We start from the raw sequence: 23,068 nt of genomic DNA, 5'->3' as shown, positions 1-23,068 counted from the left end.
GAGTTTTATAATACATGTATATAATATTCTATACAATACTATTCCATGCCACAGACACATTCAATATTCACAGTAATGATAATGTTCTTGAATATAAATATGCATTATATTATAATTGGGTAGAATTTAATTAATAAATTAAAATTTTATTTGTTATATCAAATTTATTAGAATAATATTAAATAAAATTTTGATTTAATTTATTATTTTAAATTATAAATGAATAGCATAACAATAAGATTCTATCCAAGTAAGTATAATAAATGTAATAATTATATATCATTCATGGTTTTAATTTAACATTACCATTTATGTAGTATACATTTTTATTATATAAATAATCATATTATATGTATAGTATTATAATTAATAATAATTTATACACAGTCACTTACTTACTAAGTGAAGTAAAATACTTAAAACGGGATTTCGATTAAAAAGGACGATGTACAGAAAGAGGAAGCAAATACAAATATGTGACAATGAAGATATGTTCGCTGATTTTTTGAATAGAGCACCTTTAGCTAGTACAAGTAACCTGGATTCAGTAAATCAAGAGATTGAAAAGTATATGGCGAAAAGCAGATCTTCTTGTAACACTCTAAGCTATTGGCAAGGTGAGACACAGTTACATAGGCTTAGCAAGCTGGCGCTGAAGGTCCTTTCAGTACCAGCTTCATCAGCTCCCATAGAACGGGTTCTTAGTAAAAGTGGCTTCATCATGAGGCCACACAGGAGCTCCTTAACATCTGAAAACTTGCGCAAGCTAGTTTTTTTAAAATGCAACAAGTGTATTTAAGTAAATGTGTTAATATTATGTAACTGTTAATTATAGGCTCAATGCTTAGTTTCGTCTCTTTCAAGTTCAAGCCTCAGTAACTGTGTTTCACTTGCCAATATTTTCAGGTTTTATCTTATATTTGTATCTTATATTGTGTAACTTTAAACAAGTATCTAAAGTTTTTTTTTTACATTTGTACATTATTGCTTAAAAGCTTCAATAAAAGCAAAGTCACAGCCATGACCATAAACTGTTACATAACCCTCCACTCATTCATTGATGTATCGAGCCAATGGTATGATCTGCTCTGCAATGATGTTTCAACATACCTCGTAGAACAAAGAACAAACCCGTATCTAGTGATGAATTTAGCATACATAATACATATAGTGGTACAGAGATACAGCTATACTATTCCTATCCATAGAACCCAAAACGGGCAGGGGGGCAAACCCCTTACCTTTTTCCTCTGGTTCAGGTCCTATGAATAGGAGTACAGGCTACGCCGCTACAGCTATACTGTAGATTGAACATACTATGCAACAATTGAGCGAACAATTTGAAAGAGTATTTCAAATCATTCTCAAATGATTCAGGATTTGAATTCGTTATTGGGCTGAATCGATTTGATTTGCTTCAAACCTGCTGACAAAGGTGGGGGATTTGATTTGATGTTCGTGGGATATGATTTGATTTGAGTCATAAAAAAGTCATTTGAAAGCAGCTCTGGTCGTAACATAACTTAAACTTTAGTCGTAACATAACTTAAACATCAGTCGTAACATAACTTAGACATTAGTCGTAACATAACTTAAACATCAGTCGTAACATAACTTAAACATTAGTCGTAACATAACTTAAACATTAGTCGTAACATAACTTAGACATTAGTCGTAACATAACTTAGACATTAGTCGTAACATAACTTAAACATTAGTCGTAACATAACTTAGACATTAGTCGTAACATAACTTAAACATTAGTCGTAACATAACTTAAACATTAGTCGTAACATAACTTAAACATTAGTCGTAACATAACTTAAATATTAGTCGTAACATAACTTAGACATTAGTCGTAACATAACTTAAACATTAGTCGTAACATAACTTAGACATTAGTCGTAACATAATTTAAACATTAGTCGTAACATAACTTAAACATTAGTCGTAACATAACTTAGACATTAGTCGTAACATAACTTAAACATTAGTCGTAACATAACTTAAACATTAGTCGTAACATAACTTCGACATTAGTCGTAGCATAACTTGAACATTAGTCATAACATAACTTGAACATTAGTCGTAACATAACTTAGACATTAGTCGTAACATAACTTAAACATTAGTCGTAACATAACTTAGACATTAGTCGTAACATAACTTAAACTTTAGTCATCCAGAAGCGATTTCTGAGAATAAGGTATCATAAAAACTCGTATTTTCCATCAACTCCTTTGTTTAGGTCTCCTGCTTTGCCTATACAGCAACTATACCAACTAAGAATGTCTTTTAGCCTTCACACAATTTAAATCTCAAACTTGTCAACACATTATAACACTCGTCATTCATTATTTTTATTACCCATTCCATATTCCTCCTCTACTGGTGGCCATAGGACAGGTTGCCTATCGTGTGTCATCAGCATGGAATATCTTGCCAATTTGGCCAAGGAAAATTGGTAGTCATGATGGTTTTAGGGCCGCTTTAAAGCAATACTTGATGGACTCTCTGGAATAGATTTGTTCCGACTTCTATTGCTTAGACAACCATGTTTTTCTTCATTGACAATCAATCTCATCTATTAACTCAAGTTCTGCGCCTCGAATAGCCATGCTACCGCGCATATGGGCCCACATGGCACCTTACTTTTTTATAATCTTATTATGTCATGATTTAATGTGAAATAAAACAAACAAACAAAATGTCTCTAGACTTTATGTAACCATTAATCATTGGTAGAAGAGTCTGGCGATAAAGGAGATGTATGTCGAAATTACAAGTGGAAGCAATGGTGCATAATCGACTATAAACAGTAATAAAAGTTAGCAAACAAAAACCGTAACGTGAAGTGATGCACATGTTCAAGTTAACACAGTATGATTACAGCAAGTCTGTACAACAAACAGGAGTACACTAGTCAATTGCGAGCCAGACACATTTGGAATAACCTAACATCATTCTGAGTGGGCTGACGAATATCTAATAATACAGGCCTTGCCGAATCTGTCACATCTACATGCATCATTCCATTGGCAGCTGCCAGCCGATCAGCAAAGTTTTTCATCTTCTACAACACCAGTCACGCTACTGTCAAACAACTCGCATGCGCAATAGCTATCGGTCAAGTTTGTAGATATGAATCATATTTCATTTTTGACACAATTTGATTTCTGCAAATCATTATGAAGACATGTGTTATTTAATAAAATATGCATGTAGATAATAAGATAAAGTGAATAGATAATATGCTATCTTCTGAGGACATACTGAAGATTGTTATTTTCTTACCGCTATCGAAAGCAAACCAATGTACTGCTGTGTAAAAGGTAACATTCCATTTTAATTTCAGAGAAAAGAACAAGTAAAACTTGTACTAGTTCTATTCCAGTAAACACGCAGACGTCAGCCTTAATACAGTTCTGAGAACTGAAAACTGAAAAGATGAATGTGCTTGGATAATCATTTTTACAAGCTGAGATGTCCCTATAGCTCTGTAATATCTCTTAATATTACAAGTTACTGGCATACAGCTAGAAATGGCCTCTCGACCCGAGACTGATAGCGCCATCCAAGGCCAGACAGTCGATAATATTATGACATAAGATTATAAAAAGACTCCCTAAAGTGACCAAGTTACTTCATTACTTCAGATCTTCATTAACATAGAGCTTATCTCAAATTCATATGATGCTACTAAGTTGTATGGCAGTGTCTCCATTAACATAGAGCTTATCTCAAATTCATATGATGTTACTAAGTTGTATGGCAGTGTCTCCATTAACATAGAGCTTATCTCAAATTCATATGATGTTACTAAGTTGTATGGCAGTGTCTTCATTAACATAGAGCTTATCTCAAATTCATATGATGCTACTAAGTTGTATGGCAGTGTCTCCATTAACATAGAGCTTATCTCAAATTCATATGATGTTACTAAGTTGTATGGCAGTGTCTTCATTAACATAGAGCTTATCTCAAATTCATATGATGTTACTAAGTTGTATGGCAGTGTCTCCATTAACATAGAGCTTATCTCAAATTCATATGATGTTACTAAGTTGTATGGCAGTGTCTTCATTAACATAGAGCTTATCTCAAATTCATATGATGCTACTAAGTTGTATGGCAGTGTCTCCATTAACATAAAGCTTATCTCAAATTCATATGATGTTACTAAGTTGTATGGCAGTGTCTTCATTAATATAGAGCTTATCTCAAATTCATATGGTGTTACTAAGTTGTATGGCAGTGTCTTCTTTGCAAACCTTCTTTCTCCTTATATAAACATTCATTTTGGTTCATTAGCTTTGTTGATATTTATGTTAGATAACTTCTGGCCAAAATATTCAAGAATTCTGTAGGGTATTACATAAAATCTGCTAATAGATCGCAGAAAACTCTAATGCATTATTTTCTCATCACAAGCAAAGCGGCAGCTGAATTTTCACTATCTTTTTTATACCTTTTTAAAGCCTTGGTAGAAGTTGTGACGAGACTCCCTAATTTTATGCACTCGAAAGGCTAAGAGAGACCATTCCCTTTTGGAATCTACCATAAGCACAAGGATGAGCGTGTGACTATATCATCAAAGCTAGTAAACCCTCTAATCTATCAATATAAATTTCCAAAGAACACATTCACCCTTAGCCTGCAGGTAAGATGAATGCCTGGTCACTGCTACATGTAATGTACATACCTGAACAACTATCCGTTTGTCTGTAATGTTGGCTTTACTCTTCTTGAGTGTCTCCCTAACTCTCCCGATATGCGATTCTATGAGCTGCAATAGAAAGCATTTGCATAGTAGGCATGCAATCTTTATGGTTGGCATCACATAATGCGTAACTCTTCTGTAACAAGCAATGCCATGCAACATGTTATGAACAGGGTAACCTGTAACAGCTACCGGTCTTCTTGAAGAAATCAGCCCCTTGTGATCGGGTTTGACTAATAAAACAACTGGTGATGGTGCGCTTGTCGTACACTATTAACTGGTGATGGTGCGCTGGTCGTACACTATTAACTGGTGATGGTGCGCTTGTCGTACACTATTAACTGGTGATGGTGCGCTTGTCGTACAGTATTAACTGGTGATGGTGCGCTTGTCGTACACTATTAACTGGTGATGGTGCGCTTGTCGTACACTATTAACTGGTGATGGTGCGCTTGTCGTACACTATTAACTGGTGATGGTGCGCTTGTCGTACACTATTAACTGGTGATGGTGGGCTTGTCGTACACTATTAACTGGTGATGGTGCGCTTGTCGTACACTATTAACTGGTGATGGTGCGCTTGTCGTACACTATTAACTGGTGATGGTGGGCTTGTCGTACACTATTAACTGGTGATGGTGCACTTGTCGTACACTATTAACTCTATACATTTGAGTATAGAGAGTGCAACTATTGCTCGATTATTTACTAGTCAACTGACTGGCTTGTTTTTGTTTGCAACTTCGATAGCGAACATAACACTCTGGTTTGTATTGCGTAAGAAGTTTATTTTTGTTAAAATCAAAGAGATTTTTTTATAATAGAATAGCAATAAGCCCAGTGATGTCAGTGATGCCAGTGATGTCAGTGGTGTCAGTGATGCCGGTGATGTCAGTGGTGCCAGTGATGTCAGTGATTCCAGTGATGTCAGTGATGTCAGTGTATAAGAGGCTGGTTCTCAGCAACCAGATGGATTCTTGAAACCAAATATTTTTGTGACCTGATGGAAGGCACAGAGTATATGGGTGTAATGTTGTAATGAAATCGGCCAGACACACGCGCGCATAATGACAAATGGAGACTCATTACTATAGATTATACTAGAGCAAACTAACAAACAGAATAATAACATAAAAAGGAAATTGCTAAACTAAGGACAAACCTGATGAGAAATAAGACAGTCGAGAAAAGAAGTTCCGTCATTAATTCTAACATTGAGTGTCCATCTTGTCTTATCAGCTGATCGGCCCAACTTGTCTAGCACAGTAGAGACATGAGCCTGCACATACATACACATACTATGTATGTTATAATATATGACTATGTATGTTATAATATATGACTATGTATATTATAATGTATTACTATGTATATTATAATGTATGACTATGTATATTATAATGTATTACTATGTATATTATAATGTATGACTATGTATATTATATTGTATGACTATGTATATTATAATGTATGACTATGTATATTATAATGTATTACTATGTATATTATAATGTATTACTATGTATATTATAATGTATGACTAGATATATCATAATGTAGGACTATGTATATTATAATGTATGACTATGTATATTATATCCTTATAGAATACAATCAACAGCTGCGAACAAAAAAAATTGTTCAAAACGATTTCTTAATCCTGGAAAAATCAGAGGTGAGTTGATATGAAGAGTTCAATGGGCTGACTAATCACTTAGTCAGCCCATTAAAGCTGTTGAAGCCTTCAAGTTCTCAAATAACTGTATCACATTTGTGTGAATGCACTTGCAGAGGTGAGTTTGATGTGATTCAGACCATATATTCAGCAGGTACCTATAACACCCATTCTTTGGTACTATAACTCCCATGAAACTATTCAAATTGCAACACACGACAAAAATGAATCCTTACTTTAATGACGATGGTTTTTAAGTTGGAAGATGGAGACAACTGGCTAAGGTAATGAAACTGACATCTGTGTGACTCACAGCACTCGTCACGAAATGTTGCATATGTTGTGTCAGCCATTCCAGCTTCCCCACTACTGTTAGTCATAATGCTATGCTGCGGTTTCGACTGAGCTAGCATTGGTTGGGGATTTAAAGGCGGGCCTGATGTAACAGTCTGTTGATTTTTCTGTAAAGATGTAGTATTAAATGGCTCATCATCGTCGCTTGATGAAGACAGCAAGTCAATAACGCTATTGCTAAGTTTTTCAGGATTGACTCGCGGACAACTGTCTTTGATCTGATCAGTATGGCTAAAAGTAGACTCAGAGATCCCTCTCTTCATATTAACACTTGACAAATTATTGTTTTGTAGAGTAGCTTTTGGTGGGCTTTCGCCCTGATTTTTTATAACATCACCATCAAGTATGTCGATATCATCTGTGTCTGACCAAACCATCGACTCATTGTTGAAGTTGCAAGCTCCCTCATCATGTTTTAAAGTAGATCTCGACAAAAGCTGATGCTGAGGCATAGATTTGGGCTTGTCGGCACCTTCTACCAACTCATCGTCTGACCAGGTGAGAGCATCAAATCCTTCAGCATGTTGCCCAATTTCTGTAGAGTTGTGTTTTGGGTGGATGACTGATGGTTCCGAAGATAACCAATCAGAGTTGAAGGAGCAATCACCAGGGCCAGTCTGCCTGCAATCAAGGAATTCGCTGTCACTCATGTCTTCCTCCCACTCAGATGTACAAATAGGCTGCTTGTATTCTGATTTGTGGTGTTTCATTTCAACTTTGGAATCGTGGTTATTAGCTGAAAAAAATAGATAAAACACTGATAGATGAAGTAAATAATAATGCTGATAGATAAAGTATATAATAATACTGATAGATAAAGTAGATAAGAATACTGATAGATAAAGTAGATAAGAATGCTGATAGATAAAGTAGATGAGAATACTGATAGATAAAGTATATAAGAATACTGATAGATAAAGTAGATAAGAATACTGATAGATAAAGTAGATAAGAATACTGATAGATAAAGTAGATAAGAATGCTGATAGATAAAGTAGATAAGAATGCTGATAGATAAAGTAGATAAGAATACTGATAGATAAAGTAGATAAGAATACTGATAGATAAAGTAGATGAGAATACTGATAGATAAAGTAGATAAGAATACTGATAGATAAAGTAGATGAGAATGCTGATAGATAAAGTAGATGAGAATACTGATAGATAAAGTAGATGAGAATACTGATAGATAAAGTAGATGAGAATACTGATAGATAAAGTAGATAAGAATACTAATAGATAAAGTAGATAAGAATGCTGATAGATAAAGTAGATGAGAATACTGATAGATAAAGTAGATGAGAATACTGATAGATAAAGTAGATAAGAATACTGATAGATAAAGTAGATGAGAATGCTGATAGATAAAGTAGATGAGAATACTGATAGATAAAGTAGATGAGAATACTGATAGATAAAGTAGATGAGAATACTGATAGATAAAGTAGATAAGAATACTAATAGATAAAGTAGATAAGAATGCTGATAGATAAAGTAGATGAGAATACTGATAGATAAAGTAGATGAGAATACTGATAGATAAAGTAGATGAGAATACTGATAGATAAAGTAGATGAGAATACTGATAGATAAAGTAGATGAGAATACTGATAGATAAAGTAGATAAGAAAGCTGATAGATGAAGTCGATAAGAAAGCTGATAGATGAAGTAGAATGAACAATTACAATACCTGCCAAAGAGTGAAGAACTGAGGAACACATGAGGCAACCACACAGTTGTAAGATATAGCAAAAGGTTATATTGACATTTGTTAGATTGGTAAGGAATAGCTTGTTGTGATGTTGCAATGGTCTGAATCACACCAAACTCATCTATGCAAGTGCATTCACACAAATGTGATACAGTTATTTGAGAACTTGAAGGCTTAAGTGATTAACTAGCTTAAACCATAACTGTCATGTACAACTTTTATCGTATTTACTAGGTAAATCAGACACGCTGATTCCGATTTTGTACTCAAAATAAAGATTAGTCCACTAACTTTCAGAGTAATGAAGGCTTTTTTACAGCGTTTTAATATCGGTCTCGAAAACAACACGATCGGCACAGCAAGCTCCGCCCATAAATACGTGACGTAACCTAGCTTTTTAGGAACAGAAGTTACGTAGGGATGTTTAGACCGATTTTGAATAATAGAGATGGGTGTTTTAAAATCCAATAATATCTAAATGCAGCCTTAAAAATAATCTCAGTCATTTCCGAAAGGTAGATAAGCTATTCAACATTGCATATTAAAAAAGCGCCATAACAACGCTCGCTTGTGATAAAACCGCGCTTTTTGAGCTCATTTTTCTCAGCGTTCAGCCTATTTAAACATCATGTAACAAGCTACGAGCAATTTTAAATAGTTTATATACCTATAATAAAAGACTGAGATTATTTTACAGGCTGCATTTAGATAATAATGCGTTTTATGTCACCCATCTCTATTGTTCCAAATCGGACTAAAACTTCCTAACTTCCGTTCCTGAAAAAGCTAGGTCTCGCCACATATTTATCTTGTAATGCCGATTGTGTCGTTTTCAAAACGGATATTAAAACGCTTTAAAAAAGCCTAAATGACTGTGAAGGTTAGTGGACCAATCTTTATTTTGAGTACAAAATCGGAATCAGCGTGGCCGATTTACCTAGAAAATACGATAAGAGTTGTACGTGACAGTTATGGTTTAACTAGTGATTAAACAGCTGCTAAGTGATTAGTTAGCCCATTGAACTCTTCAAACCAACTCACCTCTGATTTTTCCAGGATTAAGAAATCGTTTCGAACAATTTTCTTTGTTCGCAGCTGTTGATTGTATTCTATAAGGATATAATATACATAGTCATACATTATAAAATACACAGTCATACATAATAATATACATAGTCATACATTATAATATACACCGTCATACATTATAATATACATAGTCATACATTATAATATATATAGTCATACATTATAATATACATTGTAATACATTATAATACACATAGTCATACATTATAATATACATTTAAATACATTATAATAAACATAATCATACATTATAATATACATAGTCATACACTATAATATACATAGTCATACATTATAATATACATAGTCATACGTTATAATATATAATTATTGTCATACAGTATAATAAACAAAGCCATACATAATAATATACACAGTCATATATTATAATGTACATAGTCATATATTATAATATACATAGCCATACATTATAATATACACAGTCAAATATTATAATATACATTGCCATGCATTATAATATACATAGCCATACATTATAATATACATAGTCATACATTATAATATACATAGCCATACATTATAATATACACAGTCACACATTATAATATACATAGTCCTATATTATAAAATACATAGTCATACATTGTAATACACATAGTCATACATTATAATATACATAGTCATACATTATAATATACAAAGTCATACATTATAATATACATAGTCATACATTATAATATACATAGCCATACATTATAATATACATAGTCATACACTATAATATACATAGTCATACATAATAATATACATTGTAATACATTATAATGTACACAGTAATACATTATAATATACATGGCCATACATTATAATATATATTGTCATACATTATAATATACATAGCCATACATTATAATATACACAGTCATATATTATAATATACATTGCCATGCATTATAATATACACAGTCACACATAACATAGTCCTATATTATAATATACGTAGTCATTCATTACAATATACATAGTCATACATTATAATATACATAGTCATATATTATAATATACACAGTCATACATTATAATATACATAGTCATACATTATAATATACACAGTAACACATAATATACATAGTCATACATTATAAAATACACATACTCATCTACATACAGAATTTCTTGTAGAATCTTTTCAGAGTTGAACTTTTCAGTGAGTTCCTCAACAAGGCCACCCAAGATGGTGATGGAGCCATTGGTGAGCATTAGACAATTTTCGACACATCTGATTGGGCCGTTCAAAAGCACCTATAGAGATGAACTAATGAAGAAACAAGCAGTACCATTGTCAGCTGTCATAACGCACAGACCCTAAACGAGTTCTAACAAATTGTGTCTCTAACTTCTAACGTCTTTACTTTAACTTCCACCAATTTTAACCACCATTTTACCTCTTAACCAGCTGTTTGGTTGATTGCGATCTAATCAAATAGTTGAGACTAACAAGAATATCCAATCACATAGTTGAGACTAATAAGAATATCTAATCAAATAGTTGAGACTAACAAGAATATCCAATCACATAGTCGAGACTAATAAGAATATCTAATCACATAGTCGAGACTAATAAGAATATCTAATCACATAGTCGAGACTAATAAGAATATCTAATCACATAGTCGAGACTAATAAGAATATCTAATCACATAGTTGAGACTAATAAGAATATCTAATCACATAGTCGAGACTAATAAGAATATCTAATCACATAGTTGAGACTAATAAGAATATCTAATCACATAGTCGAGACTAATAAGAATATCTAATCACATAGTTGAGACTAATAAGAATATCTAATCAAATAGTTGAGACTAACAAGAATATCCAATCACATAGTTGAGACTAATAAGAATATCTAATCACATAGTTGAGACTAATAAGAATATCTAATCACATAGTTGAGACTAATAAGAATATCTAATCACATAGTTGAGACTAATAAGAATATCTAATCAAATAGTTGAGACTAACAAGAATATCCAATCACATAGTTGAGACTAATAAGAATATCTAATCACATAGTTGAGACTAATAAGAATATCTAATCACATAGTTGAGACTAATAAGAATATCTAATCACATAGTTGAGACTAATAAGAATATCTAATCACATAGTTGAGACTAATAAGAATATCTAATCACATAGTTGAGACTAATAAGAATATCTAATCACATAGTCGAGACTAATAAGAATATCTAATCACATAGTCGAGACTAATAAGAATATCTAATCACATAGTCGAGACTAATAAGAATATCTAATCACATAGTTGAAACTAATAAGAATATCTAATCACATAGTCGAGACTAATAAGAATATCTAATCACATAGTCGAGACTAATAAGAATATCTAATCACATAGTCGAGACTAATAAGAATATCTAATCACATAGTTGAAACTAATAAGAATATCTAATCACATAGTCGAGACTAATAAGAATATCTAATCACATAGTTGAGACCAATAAGAATATCCAATCACATAGTCGAGACTAATAAGAATATCTAATCACATAGTCGAGACTAATAAGAATATCTAATCACATAGTCGAGACTAATAAGAATATCTAATCACATAGTCGAGACTAATAAGAATATCTAATCACATAGTCGAGACTAATAAGAATATCTAATCACATAGTCGAGACTAATAAGAATATCTAATCAAATAGTTGAGACTAACAAGAATATCCAATCACATAGTTGAGACTAATAAGAATATCTAATCACATAGTCGAGACTAATAAGAATATCTAATCACATAGTCGAGACTAATAAGAATATCTAATCACATAGTCGAGACTAATAAGAATATCTAATCACATAGTCGAGACTAATAAGAATATCTAATCACATAGTCGAGACTAATAAGAATATCTAATCACATAGTCGAGACTAATAAGAATATCTAATCACATAGTCGAGACTAATAAGAATATCTAATCACATAGTCGAGACTAATAAGAATATCTAATCACATAGTCGAGACTAATAAGAATATCTAATCACATAGTTGAAACTAATAAGAATATCTAATCACATAGTCGAGACTAATAAGAATATCTAATCACATAGTTGAGACCAATAAGAATATCCAATCACATAGTCGAGACTAATAAGAATATTCAACAGAATCCCGAAACAGTTTGACGGAGAATAAAACTTCCATGTTTACTTCACAGCTTCGAGCAGCACTTCGTACATGCGCTTTAGTAAATATACTGTGTTTACAAGGGAATATTCGTGTCTATCACACGAGAATTGCATAAGCATGTCTGGAGGCGCGAGTCTCGTGTCTTACAATGTAGAGGTGTGGTCAGTGTTGGATTCCTACCGCTTTCCAAACAGATTAAAAAAAAAACACAACTGAGCAACAGAAGAATTGACAGAAACTACTCAAACCAATTTTGACATATTGAAATTTTAATCATCAACATAATACTAGAAACTCCCCTGTCATACAGCCCACGACCAAAGTGATATTGGAAAAAAGAAAGGGTACTGATGGTTGAGAAATGCAATATTAGCAGTCAAATGGCACTGCAGTGCAATAGGATAACTGCAATGGTAGCTGTAATGTACTGGGTGTTATTATATACAACAAACAGCAATAATGAAAGGAAAAGATTATATGTTTATATCTCTCCTCCTGCAATAGGAGAAATGCAATATTGGCCAATATTAGAAGTAAAATGCACTGATGTTGTTAGAATAACCAATATTATTAATATAGTAATAATAGAAAACCAATGCACAATTTTGTTTACATTTCAAAACGTCATAGCTAACAATATCAAGAAGTTGTGATATTTATATAGATTTTTAGAAAATCTATTTAAAAAAGTGTTTGGTCATGACCAATTGCAATAATGAAAGGAAAAGATTATATGTTCATATCTCTCCCCCTGCAATAGGAGAAATGCAATATTGGCCAATATTAGAAGTAAAATGCACTGATATTATTAGAATAACCAATATTATTAATATAGTAATACAGTAATAATAGAAAACCAATGCACAATTTTGTTTACATTTCAAAATGTCATAGCTAACAATATCAAGAAGTTGTGATATTTATATAGATTTTTAGAAAATCTATTTAACAAAACTATTTAGAAAAAATAATAACAGTAACATATTGCCCATCATCGATGTTGTTAATGTAACACTTCAATAGTCATCCAAACTTATAATTAAATATTATATTAAGATGAAAGTAATAATCTCAAAAGAATCAGTAGAAAAAATATCATCGTCACTTCCTTTACTTACACTGCTTTGGACATCAGTTAGAATACCAAAGTACTTAAAAGTTTCCAAAATTTCAGTTACTTTGAAATCGGCAAAAAAGAAACGATTTCAGTACTTCTACGTTAATTACAGAAACCTTCGGCAATTCGTTAATGGTATAGACTGGTGAAATGTGCACGTTATTCTTTCGAGAAATGCGCACGACTTGATGGTTCTATTCTCTGTCGCTCGGCGGTTCGTTTGCCGGTCTTAATTTTGATAAAAGCAAGGCTTGGCAAGTTATAATAACGATTTTCGGCCAAATTAATCTGTTTATTTGTGTATAAGCTGATCAGATGGGTAAGGTTTAGGAACATGTCGACAATTTTCAAAGACTTCGTAACATATTTAAATATGTTTTTATGTGTTTTGTATCGTTATTATACTTAAACGACTCTACACAAAAATGATTAAATTTGTTGATGAGATTTCGGTACAAGGGTTTGCGACGTTGTTGATGAATAATTTTCGTGAGTTGTGTGCACATGCATTTATCATAAAACTCATTCGCTCCGCTCGTTTGGTCGTGGAATTAGACAACACAAATGACCAGCCGCTGTTGGAATACCTGAACTCACATGAATTATTGGAAGGACTACGCTACCTCTCTCCCAGTCACCGACCTCTCTCCCAGTCACCGACCTCTCTCCCAGTCACCGACCTCTCTCCCAGACACCGCCCTCTCTCCCAGACACCGACCTTTCTCCCAGTCACCGACCTTTCTCCCAGTCACCGACCTCTCTCCCAGTCACCGACCACTCGCGTCACCGACCACTCGCGTCACCGACCTCTCTCCCAGTCACCGACCTCTCTCCCAGTCACCGACCTCTCTCCCAGTCACCGACCACTCGCGTCACCGACCACTCAAGTAGCCTATAGATATTCACTACTCTGTGACTTAGAGTCGGTTGGAATAGTTCCCACGTCCAACTGAAAACTGAGTAAACTCAGTTCATTTTGGAACTCCAAAGCGACCACAGGCTACATTTTACAGGTAAATGATATTCATTAGAGAAAGTACAGATCTTCAAGTTACCGTAAAACCTCTATTTGAATGCCATGGTGCTCTATTTTTCAACCATTCCTTTATTGTGGCGGTAAAATGGAGGCGACGGTAAAATTGAGGCGGCGGTAAAATAAAGGCTGGTGATGTGTTTCTCAGCTAGCTCGTCAGATTTTTAGGGAGATAATCTTAACCCTTTTATGGGTGAAGCTAATGCCGCCTTCATTTTGCACTCTTCCAACTCACCTCCAACTTGTCAAAGATTTCTAAATAAACAAATTTTTTAGCAGAGCAAAACTTTCACCAATGCGTTTCGCACAAATAACGATGAATTTTTAGCAAGATTGTTGCCAAGCACAACCTTTAGCCTAAAACTTGACACTCATATAGCATCGTAAATGTAAACCGTTTTCACCGTACATCAAAGTATCACCGTACATCAAAGTATCACCGTGTTGAACAAGGAGCTACTAATAGCATTATAAAGTTACTAATTATTTCTATGGTGTTGCTTTCAAAATTTTAATGAAAAAGTAAAAAGCTTTAAAGATGGAAAACGGATTCCGATACAAACAGCAACAAAGAAAGAATTAATTGTTATTGATGTAATCAAGTCATGATTAGTACGATTTTGTGGATACTTTTCTACTGATCACATGCTAAGTGAAAAAAATCAGCTTTAAACTGTGTTACTAGGAAAGAGCATCCAAATCTTTATACTAAATCTTAAAACAATAAAACTAAACCTGAAACAAACTTGGCAAGTTGTGTCCCCTTGACATTGATTGGATAAGTACCAATAAAATGTACCTTTGTGCCAGGGTTCCACGCATAATTCAGAGCTGCAATAGCTTCCTGTTCGACAGCCTTTATTCGTCTTACCCCGTCAGTTATCTCTAACATCATGCACCTAGAGGCCTTGGGTCCCCACTAAGAATATAAACCGATGTTTCTAACTACATGTAACTACACGCTTACATAAGCATGTAGTTACATGGGTCATGTAACTACATGCTTATGGTACGCTAGGTACAAAGCATCTGTCCCCATGCTATACAAAGAGTCATTCAACATGTACAAAGCATCTATTAGCATGCTATACAGAGAGTCACTCATCAGGTACAAAGCATCTACTAGACTGCTATACAGAGAGTCACTCAACAGGTACAAAGCATCTACTAGCATGCTATACAGAGAGTCACTCAACAGGTACAAAGCATCAACTAGCATGATATACAGAGAGTCACTCAACAGGTACAAAGCATCTACTAGCATGCTATACAAAGAGTCACTCAACAGGTACAAAGCATCTATTAGCATGATATACAGAGAGTCACTCATCAGGTACAAAGCATCTACTAGCATGATATACAGAGAGTCACTCAACAGGTACAAAGCATCTATTAGCATGATATACAGAGAGTCACTCATCAGGTACAAAGCATCTACTAGCATGCTATACAAAGAGTCACTCAATAGGTACAAAGCATCTACTAGCATGATATACAGAGAGTCAGTCAACAGGTACAAAGTATCTACTAGCATGATATACAGAAAGTCACTCAACAGGTACAAAGCATCTACTAGCGTGATATGCAGAGAGTCACTCAACAGGTACAAAGAATCTACCAGCATGATATACAGAGGGTCACTCATCAGGTACAAAACATCTATTATCGTAGTTTCTCGGCTATTTGCCAGAGTTTGACAATTGATTTGAACTTGATTCTAAAAATTGACTAACATGGAAAATGTCGCACCGATATGCCCAAACCAAACCTCAAGATGACAGACCTTAGCACCTGGCTCTTCCATCTCCTGCACTTCGAGGTTCCCAACATTTCGTCCTAGTAAACTGCGCATCTGGCTATACATAGATTTGCTGATATCCACTGCATAATTAACCTAAGAAAGAAAAGAATGTATGTTATTTAACAAATCTGAAGACAGTAACAAATGTAGAAATGTACTGACTTTTTGTCAATATTCATTACTCATGTGAATTGTGACAGTGTAATATTCATTACTCATGTGAATTGTGACAGCGTAATATTCATTACTCATGTGAATTGTGACAGTGTAATATTCATTACTCATGTGAATTGTGGCAGTGTAATATTCATTACTCATGTGAATTGTGACAGTGTAATATTCATTACTCATGCGAATTATGACATTGTAATATTCACTACTCATGTGAATTATGACAGTGTAATATTCATTACTCATGTGAATTGTGACAGTGTAGTATTCATTACTCATGTGAATTATGACAGTGTAATATTCATTACTCATGTGAACTGTGACATTGTAATATTCATTACTCATGTGAACTGTGACATTGTAATATTCATTACTCTGGTGAATTGTGACAGTGTAATATTCATTACTCATGTGAATTGTGACAGTGTAATACTCATTACTCACGTGAACTGTGACCTTGTAATATTCATTACTCATGTGAACTGTGACATTGTAATATTCATTACTCATGTGAATTATGACAGTGTAATATTTATTACTCATGTGAATTATGACAGTGTAATATTCATTACTCATGTGAATTATGACAGTGTAATATTCATTACTCATGTGAATTGTGACAGTGTAATATTCATTACTCATGTGAATTATGAGTGTAATATTCATTACTCATGTGAATTATGACAGTGTAATATTCATTACTCATGTGAATTGTGAGTGTAATATTTATTAATCATGTGAACTCTGACAGTGTAATATTCGTTACTCATGTGAACTGTGACATTGTAATATTCATTACTCATGTGAATTGTGACAGTGTAATATTCATTACTCATATGAATTGTGACATTGTAATATTCATTACTCATGTGAATTGTGACAGTGTAATATTCATTACGCATGTGAATTATGACAGTGTAATATTCGTTACTCATGTGAATTGTGACAGTGTAGATTGCTAGAAAAAAACTATCTTTAACAGCTTGAGCTGTACAGTTATAAAGGTCTTTTTCCCCCGGATGCTTGCACTTCATACATGTAAAATAGTAATTGCGTCATTCAATTTTTATTGGCATATAAGTGTCCTGCACAATGTTATAGCAGCTGGTGGTACATTTTATAATACAAAAATAAGGTAAGAGTTCTATATTTGGCATTAAAGCCAATTTGCCATCAGCCCTTTAAATATATACAGATATAAATTAAAAATATATACAATAGGGTATTTTCACCATTTCACTCTGCACTCAGTTCAGTATACTGCAATGTAATACATACAATTATCTGTGAGAATCGACAACAACAATAATTCATCAGCTGTTTGTTTAAAAAAGAATACATTATATCTGGTTTCTCAGGGGTCGTGTGGGGTCTATAGCCATCACCTCAATTGATTACATAGATTTGCACGCAAGCGATACTCTAAGATCAAGCATAGTCTTGTTAGCAAACAAGGTATCGACTTCATATGGCAAAACTGTCATTCCTTAGAGAAATTATTTTTCTAAGAATACATTGCGTTGGGTTGAAAAGTCTATGACCAAAGCCAAAAACATCAAGTAACCCCAAACAGCATCAAAAATACATTATATTAGTTCATTTAAATAACTAAATACAATGTAATCTCCAACATACGACATACAATTTTTTTTTAAACATTATCGCTTTGTAAGTAAAACAGATGATAAAAATAAGAAGAGAAATGCTGAAAACATATAAACATTTCTTTTTTATAATATAAGTATAAAAAAGGCATATAAGTAGCCATAATAATTTAAATTGTCTAATGGAAAAACCAATTTTTTGACTTTCGTTTTAAAAAATATCCATGTAATGCACACGAGCGTAACGGATCATCCTGTATATATATAGTGTGAGCCAGTTACTCCTTTTCTATTTTACCATAAAACTTACTCATTGTTTGTGTGTCTCTAATGCTAGGTTACAACAATGCATCTCTTATGATGTAAGGTTATAACGTGTCTCTCATGTGAGATTACATCGATGTGTAGGGGTAAGTGGGGCAGTTTGGACCTTTTTTCAGATTTCTGTCAATAATTTGGTACAGAATTATTATAGCTCTATGATAATTTGACTCGATATAGAGGAGAGTGTTACCTACCTTATTCTGGAGTAGTTTACTTGTAGTTTCACGCAAAAGTTCAAAAAAAGCCATATTTTGGGTAAGCAGTCGAAGGGTACAAACTACCCCATAGCCGGGGCAGTTTGGACACCCAGTGAGGCACTCTGGACTTGAATTGTAAAACCATTGAAAATGATGGCAATTTGTTATGAAATTGTATATTTGTTAAATTAAAATTAGCGGGTAGCAACAATGGAAATAGTAAGAACATTTTAACACTACAAGCACATTTATAATAAAATTGGTTACAATATCGCATGACTACCACACATTTTCCGAGTTAGTTTTTATATATACCATGATATGCCAATGTTAAATGTAAATGGTTTACTAGTTCTTTCGGTACCTCCAGAAGCCATAAAGGTAGGGGAGATTAAAACAACATTACATACATCTACGGTTGATACGTCTTCCTCTGTTAGTACCATAAACTGTTGGTTTCTCACATTCTTGTAAAACAAGACTACTGCAGTATCCTGATCACAATTTACGGCCTGTACCGCTCCAGCGAAATGTTTCGTGGCTTTCTTCCCTCGGAAAGCTACCAGGACATATGAACCTACGTTTAGCTTTAGTACTGTAACTGCGGAACTTCCAGGAATCTCTTCATCATCAGTTGATGATTCGTCTGTATCGTCATCAAGTGGCATAGCCATGATCTTCTCCTCACTACATGTACTACTTTCTTTTTTAGTCTTCACGATTCTTTATTTTTCTCGACTCGATGAACTCTCGAATTCGATGAACTCTCGAATTCGATGAACTCTCGAATTCGATGAACTCTCGAATTCGATGACTTAGTCTGTTTGTCCTGTCGCTCCTCTTCAAACTCAAATTGAAGCTCAGTTGGAGTATTCGTGAGGATAGATGTTGTTTTGCATCTTCTTTTATGAGTGTTCTTCTGTGGTCCAGCTTTGGTGAAAGATCTTAATTGTTCTGGTGTGACAGTACATAGCTTACTAGGAATAGTTATAAAAACATCACTGAACCATGTATGTTTAGATGTAGTGGAGCGATCGCACTTGTCAATTGCAGGCTCACACACCATAGGATCACTAAGCGGGTCACTCTCAACAACAGTTTTTTGAGTCATGTAGGCTGGATCTGGGTGATCACTGACATAGGATGCCAAAAGGTTTTCATCACTGAAAACATGCCAATTAAATAGATAAATCCCGGGCTTTTTGAGCCCGCTCATTATGTTATAAAGAGTCATAGCCCTCGAACAAGTGATATCAAGCAGAGAGGCCATGTTGTAAATACTAAGACTAGGATTACTAAGATGCCAATATGTATGTGCATGACCACACCATTATCTTTGGCCTAGTTGATAGTATCTATGCTGAAAGAGCTATCGGGATTGTCACAAATGGGGAGAACAAGTTTATCCTTGCTTTTAGTGTTTGATAAAAAACCATTGAATGAATAAATTCCTGGACATCTAGCCAGAAAGAGCTGCAGCACCTACAGAACCTACAGGTGCACCATCAGCATGAAATCGCTGAACTTTACCCGAGTAAATATGATCATTGGTGGAATACAACCAACATTCACATTTACACATGCTACTAGTGTGGTAAGTAGTCCTTTTTCTGCAGATGTTACATGGCCCAACCGTCTCACTTTCTTGTCTGTTATAATCTTGGAGATTTGTGAACAGCTGTGAGATTAGTCTCATCCACGATATATATACTGTTTGCTTTAAAATCATATCTTTCCATAACCTCTTGCAAGTTGTCATGGAACTTTCTCACATTTTCTCTGCTGAAACCTGTCCCTTGTCTTAGACTAGTAGGTTCAGGTTTTCGCAATGACAGGGATCAAAAGAATGGCGCTTCATGAAGCAGTTTATCCACTCTAAACCTGCACTACCGTCATGGTCCCAAATTTCGGAATATTTTACTTCCAGACTACCGGCATATTCCCGAGCTAATTCCTTTGCCAACTTCCTTGAAATTCCATGGTTCATCTTAGCAGCTGTTTTTAGATAGTTATTTGATATGTATTTTTCTAACATTTTAAAATATAAAAATAAGAATAGCTTTGTTGAGAGAGGTTATAACTCAAGTTGACCGAAAAATCCTATCAGTATTCAACGTGGCCAATTAGACAGGGTCCAAACTGCCCCAGTAATGCAGGTCCCAACTGCTCTCAGTCCTTCATTTTGTTCAAAAAGTTGTTATATGCCAAAGCTAATAGATGCATGGTGTTTAAACTAGTTTAATGGCAAGATTTAAACTCACTTCTTACAATACGCCAATGACCAGTCATGGTAAGACAATGAATGTCTTTGAAATTTGACCTCAACATATAGGTCAAAAGAAAAATTTCATTGAAAAAAAATCTTTTGCTCACCACTCATTGGAGATTTCCTGGAGGTCCTAAGGAGTCACATGAGCAAGATATTACATCATTTTCTTTCTAATGGCAGAAGGAAAACTCACAAGCATGCAAAATTGATTTTAGAAGGGGGGTGTCAAAACTGCCCCAGGGTCAAAAATGCCCCACTTACTCCTACAACATTGAGGTCAATATTGAGGTACTATTTGTGAATTAATAAACTACCTATCATGTTTAATAAATTTGGCACAATTTAGTTATTATTTTCAGATAAATTAACCTCAGAATTACTGATTATAAATAGACAGCACCAAGTTTAAAATGGTGGTATATGTAGGCGAAGGAATCTTCTGTAACTTATTGTTCACCTGAAGTGCATGTGTACCAGTGAACTTTGTTCCATTCCAAATTGCAGTTTCTAGAACTGGTTCCTCCAACATGGTTAAGTCCCCTACCATCCATTGCTCATAAACAGATTCTGGAATTTCATCACGAGCTATTCCCTATAAACAAGATTATTTAGATGGACGCCTACTTTGACTCACAAAACTAATTAATGCAACTTACATTTGCTACTGAAATACTATGAAAGTTACTAGTTAAAAACAAGCACCAACGATTTATCACACTGTCAAATCCCCAATAGTATAATTGAAACTATACAAAAAAGATGCCTTTGAATAGAACTAACCTCCATGCGCAAAAATTGCACACATTCTCGAACCCACTGCAAGGGAACACTTATGTGTTTACGAGATAACCACTGGTGAATAGCTGCTTCGTCCATGTCATTAAGAAATTAGCATTGTCGCGGATAAGGATGAAGCGGGTTGGATCTGGTACGTCTGAAAGTTCAAGCTAGCCTAGACATCTGAGCCAATTACATCACCGAGACGAAGACGCCCAAATCGTAAAATAAAATACCCTGCGCGTATCTCGTTTTTTTCCGCTACTTTAACGGTTCCATCGCAGTTCTATGTAGCGAATAAATTCACGTCAGTAATTGGACCGTTGGGCGACATGTCGATAGGGCGGCAGACACTGACGGTTTAAAAGGCGACAACTTCAGACTGAAAGACGGCGCATTTGTTTGCTGCCTGACTGTAGTGGCAAACTGAGATTCTGTCGTCGTATGCAGTGCTTACATATATTTTTGAAACGTAGCCTTGACAGTGTTACTGCTTTATTTTTACAGATTTTATTTTATAAAAAGAATTAGTGGCATGTATTTTTACAGGCCATAGACGGGATTTCTCTGATTACGCTAGCCCAGACATTTAACAAAATGTGTTAGTTAGTAATCGTTTATTTTGCCGATAACAAAAAGCCTCTATTTGCAGGCATGTTATCAAATAAAATGGAAGCTGTAAAAGTTTCCTGAATACAAGATAGTAGTGAACAATTCATGTTTAGTTTGAGATTATTTGCGTGAAAATTTACATGAGAGGATGACTTCAAGTATGTTATGTGGGATAACCTATACAAAAATAAATTGATTGATATTATATACAAGGGTTCATGTCTGAAGACTAGAGTCTCTACAAGTATTGATTGTAGCAAGACCGATTGCTAATTAATAATTCGATGACCATACTATGGTCTGTATCATCTGTCTGTGTGAGTTTCATTGATGTTTACTTCTATGGTCTATCTGTTGTAATGGATTTACTGAGCTTTCTCTAATTATCATAAGTGTTCAACCATTCTCAGATTAGCCCAAAAAGCCAGCTTGTGCAGAAAGCC

At 34.2% G+C, this 23,068-nt stretch overlaps 1 protein-coding gene across 2 annotated transcripts; it reads right to left on the bottom strand.

Moving 5' to 3' along the window:
- Nucleotides 1–2,658: 2,658 nt before the first annotated feature.
- Nucleotides 2,659–22,146, bottom strand: LOC137387613 (recQ-mediated genome instability protein 1-like). Of its 2 annotated transcripts, XM_068074082.1 has the most exons (10): nt 22,017–22,122; nt 21,694–21,828; nt 16,654–16,764; nt 15,670–15,789; nt 10,680–10,813; nt 9,503–9,570; nt 6,632–7,485; nt 5,883–5,999; nt 4,703–4,786; nt 2,659–3,073 (listed from the first exon to the last, which is right to left on the bottom strand). In XM_068074082.1, the coding sequence occupies exons 1-10, from the start codon at nt 22,110–22,112 to the stop codon at nt 2,924–2,926; spliced, it is 1,869 nt and encodes a 622-aa protein (XP_067930183.1). In that variant the 5' UTR covers nt 22,113–22,122; the 3' UTR covers nt 2,659–2,923. The 2 variants fall into 2 exon arrangements, with proteins under 2 accessions (XP_067930183.1, XP_067930184.1); XM_068074083.1 differs by lacking the exon at nt 21,694–21,828 and having other exon boundaries at nt 22,017–22,146.
- Nucleotides 22,147–23,068: the final 922 nt, after the last annotated feature.

Source organism: Watersipora subatra, chromosome 2 (assembly GCF_963576615.1).
Source record: "Watersipora subatra chromosome 2, tzWatSuba1.1, whole genome shotgun sequence".
NCBI lineage: Eukaryota > Metazoa > Bryozoa > Gymnolaemata > Cheilostomatida > Watersiporidae > Watersipora > Watersipora subatra.
The sequence above is the reverse complement of the archived record's forward strand: the minus strand, read 5'-3'. Positions and strand labels throughout refer to the sequence as shown.